The sequence below is a fragment of the Lepisosteus oculatus genome, chromosome 5, assembly GCF_040954835.1.
Source record: "Lepisosteus oculatus isolate fLepOcu1 chromosome 5, fLepOcu1.hap2, whole genome shotgun sequence".
Classification (NCBI taxonomy): Eukaryota; Metazoa; Chordata; class Actinopteri; order Semionotiformes; family Lepisosteidae; genus Lepisosteus; species Lepisosteus oculatus.
In genome coordinates, this window is record NC_090700.1 from 53,149,782 (window position 1) to 53,156,536 (window position 6,755).

Here is a 6,755-nt window from a genome sequence, read left to right on the forward strand (position 1 = left end):
AGAAGGCCCTGTCACCTATAGTGTAGACGGGCTTGGGGGACAGACAGGAGACCAGAAATAGAAGAGCGAAGGTCGCGAGGTGGGGAGCAGGGCGAGAGTAGCTCAGACAGATACTGAGGTGCCAAGCCATGCAGAGCCTTATAGGCGAGTCTGAAAGGGCTTTCCTGAGTTTCATTAACTGAAACATAGCTGATGATAAAGCACGCTCACAACAAGCACGAGTTGAAGCAAGCCTGTTCCCCTTCTCTGAAGTTTAGGAATTCCTCCTGTTCTCTGCGATGGGATACAAGTCCTTTTCCAGGCTCCAGGAAGGAGTAATTGCTTAATTAATCATTTTTAATTTCACAAGTCACAAGAACAATTTCTGTAGGTCACAGACCTCCAGATACTTGCAAGGCTTCTTATCATTTTTTAATTAAAGGCTGAGAACCATGAAAAAGGTTAACTGCACTGCTGAATAGTGCAATTAGAAATGAATTTCAGTTTTTTATAGAAAACCGAGATGCAGCAAAGAAACAGAAGATATGGCAATGGAGTGCCCCAAACGAGGTTTAACAATCTCTGCTGGAAAGGGAAGAGTTTTATTGTTTAAGGAAACTTATAACATAGCATCTGACCTTGCATACATTACCCAATACTCAAAATACCAGGTACATTACAATACATTCGGACAGAAGGTTTTAGGATGACACACTCTTTAATTATTTGATTGATCGCTAATTTACTCCTTAGCAGATATTACAAATAAACTGCACTGAATTGCTGGTACTCGAGTAACTTTGCTACACTGAGATTCTTTCATACAGGTATTCTGTATGGTCTCTAAAGAATAATGAATCTGGTAATAATCTATTACTTCAATCAATAAGGACCTGGGTCAGGAAAACAGACAGATATGTGTTAAAATATTTATTTAAAATAGTCTATGCTGATATATTAAAGGTCAATAAAATACAATAATGATGACAAATTAGAAAATAAAATGTAATTCCAATTGTTTTCTCTGTAATTTAAAACAGTACTTCAATTAAGCTTTATAATGAAAAAGACAATTAGAACTTGTCCCATAGTTAGGCCATGTATCTTTTTTACATTTTTTACCTATATTCACTTTGGCCATTTCGTTACAGCTTCTTCGGAACCTGACACAACCTTGCTGGCATTCACCTTCCCACACTTAAACTGAACCATCCTGTCCAGATCACTGTCACACAAAACATTCAGTTTTAAGTTTAAATCTATTACATGGATCGCAACAAATGTGAGCTTTCATACACACGCAGTCTAATCAAGATTCTTAACAGCAATCTCAATGACTGACACTGCCTGTCATCAACGAAAACATCTCCTAACACTGCATTACACTGTCAGTTTTCAAAAGTCAGCAAATTTAATACCCCCGTTAGTCAAGCAAAATATATTTGTTGTCTCCTAAACAGACAATTCACTTTCCTTCTTAAGGTATGGTAGAATTACCTTACCCTATGGATTTAAGTCATTTAAAATTTCATAATGGCATTAAAAATTATAACTTATTTTTGTTCTTAACAAGTCCACTTGTGACTGATGGGTGAAAACACCAAAAATGAAAAAGAAGGGTAAGAAATTAAAAGTTTTTTATATCAAACAAAAAATAGGAAAAGAAAAAATTCAAAAAATAACATCTTGCCCAGGACAAAAGAAACAGCCCTATAGAAAATAAAGAATGGTGATAAGTTCTCTTTAAAACACAAAATACGTCTCTCTAAGGTTGTGAAAAAAGAAGTACTATATTAGCACCACCATAAAAAACCCAGATGTCACAGGTTAACTTTCTGGCTCAAAATAAGGTACAATGGGACAAAAGATTTAAACTGCGTAATGAAAATCATCGTAGTCTATTAAAAGCATAAGCCTTATACTGGTTATTCACACAGTATCCTGAGTGCATTGCTTATGAAGACTTTCATAACAGAGTAAAAGACGGAAAATGAAACATCTGAACCTTCTCTCTGCCTTCTGTTCTGTAGAACAGAAACAAGGGCCAGTGGTGGAGTGTGAATTAACTGAGCAGAATAACAGGGAGCAAAGACTTTTACATCCAGTAATACTAGCTGGTCTGAATGCGTGACTTATAATATCCCCATGAACAAAACAGAAAAAAACAGCTGGGACAGGGCTACTTGCATAAAGTAAAGTAACTCCTGTTCTTTAGCATGGCAAATACTTATAGAGGACAAGAGCAATACAAGCAACACCCTTGTGAGATTCCCCATACTTAATGAAGTTTTCAAATTTAGAGAAATACTAAACTGCATCTACATTGATACTTTATTTACGATGATGATATCAAAAGGGTTCAATACAGAAAGGAGCTGAATCTAAGCACAAATTTTTAAATCAATGGTCTGACCCTGCGACAAGTGCTACAGTGACAAACAAGCCACCAACTAAAGTAGCATTTACATGTAATTACTTCTTCCCCGCAACTACACATTTCAAATGTGGATATCGAAATGAATTAAACAAAGCACTATTGCACCAAACTGACCTTCCCAGAGGTCATCCTTGCACTACAAGCAAATGTGGAGTCATTTTGCTGCTTAGAATCAAATTCAGTCTGATAAACTGACAATCTGAAGTGGCATCTGAAAAGTAAACACATCTTACCGTTACTAAAATAAATCTGCTACAGTTTGCCATCAACGCTGCAAACCTGATCAATGAAAGTTGAATGAATTTTTGGCAAGGAGTGCCATCTATTGAATGGAAAAACAAAGTGACTAAAATGTTTTCAAGGTCGAGGTCAAAAGTGTTAAGTGAAGGTCTTCCCTCCTTAGCCTTGCCTGCAGATGCTTACAACTCGGGGAAGGACAGACTTGTAATATGGAAAAAATATATACTGTATATTGAGGGCAAAAAAGAAAAAAAAAAACTTATCTTAAGTGCTATGAAAAGCTCTGCAACTTCTTTTATGCCTGTTATTGAAGACTTTCAGAATCACCAAGATGACAATTACATTGTAAACAGATCACTTACACAGCAATAAAATATTCTTAAATAAAATGGCACTCTCGGTATTAAACTGCAGTCTAAAAAAATACTGAAATCTTTATGGCAACAAAATCTCCACACTCATATCACATCATGATTCCAAAAACACAAGACAGAAAACCAAATCACTCAACGCAAGATGCAGAGAGAAGGGCCTTGAGAGATTTCCACTCTATTGGCTATCAAAGTATTTTTTGTGATATGTAGGCAGTGGAAATCACACAGAACAATCCACATAAGTACCTTATGACTGGCTAACAAACACAAAATACACGTTGCAGAAGGAAACAAAGTCTGAGAAGAGTGTCAGTGGGGCAAAAAGGCCTGAAAATTGTGGAGGAGCCCAGCTTTAGGTGTCACTGTAACACAGAGGCAACAGAAGAGGTTATTATCTGGGAAACATCCTGGGCCATCACTATGTGCCCATAGTTTTTCTCAGGAGTGGATGGGTTCTGCCCTGAACATCTAAGCCCTCGCTGGGGGTTGTGCCAAGGCTCTTTTCCGTAGTGTTTGAGGTAGGATCGGAGTGATTCACAAAGCCAGCATCCACAGCAGTCCTCACGCTTTCCTGCGTCTTGTAATACACCAGGTAAAATATGGGCAGGATGATGCCTATCAAAAGCATGACCAACACAGCGTTCCACCACCGGATGCCCCAGTCTGCCCCGTAGCTCGCTGGCGCCTGCCTGCCCGCGGCTCGGGGCGGCCCTCCGTGGTCGTCCGCGGGGCACGGGCCCAGGCCGTCGCTGGTCTGGATCAGCCTCTCCAGGTCCTGGTCCACTTCTCTGAGGAAGTCAGTGCACTCCCGGGCATCGGGACTGGCAGCGCTGTGCGCAGCTGGGGGGGGGGAGGGCGAGGGCAGGGGACAAGGAGCCCTGGAGGCGCAAGGCGGCGCTTCACCCAGCTCCGCGCTGCACTCCGTGAAAAGGCCATGCTTCTTGACGGGGATTCGAATGGACTTCAAAGCGTAAAAGTCTTGCTCCCGAATTAGGTTGTTCACTCGTTTTATGTCGGCCACCTGCATTTCGAAACAAAAACAATAAAGCCATCTATTTGTGTTCATACTCATGTTAAAACGTAGCTTGCTCATCACCTTTTGCACTCCTAAACATCTTCTCCCACGGCTGAAGGAGGGAAAGAAATACTCCCCTGCAGAGCTCCTCCTCCTCCTCCGCCTCCCCATCGGAGCCCCTCCCCCAGCAGAGCTCCTCCCCCCCTCCCCCAGCAGAGCCCCTCCCCTCCCCTCCCCCAGCAGAGCCCCTCCCCCTCTCCCAGCAGAGCCCCTCCCCCTATCCCAGCAGAGCCCCTCCTCCTACTCCCCCCTCTGCAGAGTCCCTCCCCTCCCCCAGCAGAGCTCCTCCTCCTACTCCTCCCCCTGCAGAGCACCTGCTCCTCCCCCCCCTGCAGAGCTCCTCCCCCTCCCCCAGCCACGTCTCACCTTGCAGCCGTACTGCAGTGCCAGCTTGTTGAGGTTGTCGCAGTGAGAGACATCCCGCTCCAGCAGCAGCAGGTCCCCCGCCCTCTCTCGCTCCTGCCTGGCTGACTCCCGGCTTCTGGGTCTCAGCTCCGTCACACTGAACTCCTCCTCCTCCTCCTCCGAAGAGTCCGCAGGGTGTGCCGCCCCGGCCCTGAACAAGTACACCTGCCCATCCCCGCAGGTGTGGACATCGCCTGGGGGCAGGAAGGCTCCGCGGAGAGGCTCCCCCCGCCTCATCGTGGCGACAGCACCTGGGGAAGAGAGCAGCATGGAGCAGGGGGGTAGAGAGAGACAGGAGGCATCTGAGCAGGTCCCGCTCCAGAGACAGCTCTTAGAAGAAGCAGCTTCTTTCAGACACACAGGGGTCGTGCCTCAGGAAGCACTTCCCATTGCTATCCCTGAACACGGGGCCACTTCATCTCCACCTGGGTCTCAAAGCGCTCTTGCTCGAGGGAGTCTAAAGCACACTCTTCACGGGCTGAACCTTCCCCAGCCACTGACCACATGCGAGTTCCTACCAGCGGAACGAAGCAGGAGTGAAGCAGTCCAGGTGGGGAGCTGCGTCAGCATGCGTAGGCAAAGGAAGAAGTGATAGGTTTATTCCACGCTGTCCAGACACCTGAAGAAGGCTCCACAGCGGAAACGTTTTCTTTCTTCTCTCTTCAGCATGGAATAAACCTATTACCTGTTCCTAAGCAGGAGTGAGATATCTGAGTGTCTGTGTCTGAGCTGGAAACATCAGGAGGAGAAGAACGTAAATAAAGCCTTTACATGAGAAAGAGAAGGCCATTGGTCCCATCTGACCTGTTCGTTAGTAGTTAACTGATCCAGCCTGGTTCACGTGTCACTGTTCACAATCCAAAGCACACTCAATATTAAATGTTCAAACGCTGCAAAGCAGATAGTGATGTTGCCTTAAAAACCCTAGTTTAACTAGTACTTTTCTTTACCAGTTCAAGGTGCACCATTTCTTGACGTTGTATTTATTAAACCCACTAAGTAAACATTACTGCCTTCTTGCAGTCATCTGCTGCCAACAAGCGGACATAAAGTGTTGAATTATTTACTTTAACATTAATGGCCCGCCTATAGCATGACTTCTCTAAGCACAATCATCCTTAATACGTGGGAACCTTGGCGAAGATTGCACAGTTATTTCTCGATTTCAAAATCTGTGAGTCAGTTTTCTTCGCGTCTCACACCTTAGCAGCGCACAGCACTGACTGTTCCCCATTCTCTCATCTCATCTTTTGTTTTGTTTTTGTTGTTGTTTTGCTGTACAAAAGCCCTGTTTGAAAAAAACAAATATTTGAGAAACAAGTAAATGCATTCGACAAACTTTCGCGCACCATGTAGCTCCAGTTCTGTCACACAAATTCACTTCAAGTGAAAAGACCGGCTCCAGGCCACAAGATCAGATAACGTGATTATATAATCTAACAGTGTCAGCTAAACGGGCTGGTCACCTCCTGGGGCTTTTCGATGTGTAGCAGCCGGTTTTTAAGATCACTGATCGCAGTTGTCTACACAGGAATTAAATCAACTCACTCCCTGTGAACAGCCACAGTATCACACAAACCCGTACTTGATGTGGGTAACTGTGATGTTACTGAAACCTCATTCATCTATACTTCTCCTATTCAACTAAACCTATATATGGAGAAACAAACAGGTTTTACTTACGAAATGTATACATGTAATATTAAAAAGGAAAAAGTGAAACAGCTCTTTAGAATGTAACACAACGCGCTTCTCAAAACTGCAAACATGATTACTGACATTACGGGATTTACCGTTTTACCGTCTGACAAGCGTAAAATAATAACATTTGGAACAAAGTCGGGTGAAAAAAAGTAATCTAAGCAAATCTGTTTAAGTTACTGTAATTGTTGACCAAACTCACCTGTTTGGAGTAGACTACATTATCCTATAAGACTGTATCGTGATACAAAGCTCTGGCACACAGGAACTTGATGGTAACCCGGCGAGAGAAGAAGAGGTAGATTGACAAGGGTTGAACCAATCACATCTCAGGGATAAGGCACATTATCCAATCGCAACACAGCATGGGAGGGGCACTTCCTCATCAAGTTAGATAGAGTGTGTGCCCAGACTACGTGTCCTGGTAATAAATTAAAGTGACAGTGATTTAATCGTCTAAGTAAAGCGGTGATCCTCGACCTTGGTCACTATTACTGTTGGTCACATCGCCGATTTCTAAAGTTACATAGCGGAATAATTCCAC

The 6,755-nt window shown here is 43.7% G+C and overlaps 1 protein-coding gene across 2 annotated transcripts; it reads right to left on the reverse strand.

Moving 5' to 3' along the window:
- Positions 1-562: 562 nt before the first annotated feature.
- On the reverse strand, positions 563-6,497 carry lysmd4 (LysM, putative peptidoglycan-binding, domain containing 4). 2 transcript variants are annotated; one of them, XM_069190626.1, is made up of 3 exons: positions 6,414-6,497; positions 4,472-4,761; positions 563-4,051 (listed from the first exon to the last, which is right to left on the reverse strand). In XM_069190626.1, the coding sequence occupies exons 2-3, from the start codon at positions 4,745-4,747 to the stop codon at positions 3,449-3,451; spliced, it is 879 nt and encodes a 292-aa protein (XP_069046727.1). In that variant the 5' UTR covers positions 4,748-4,761; positions 6,414-6,497; the 3' UTR covers positions 563-3,448. The 2 variants fall into 2 exon arrangements, with proteins under 2 accessions (XP_069046727.1, XP_069046728.1); XM_069190627.1 differs by lacking the exon at positions 6,414-6,497 and adding an exon at positions 5,713-6,399.
- Positions 6,498-6,755: the final 258 nt, after the last annotated feature.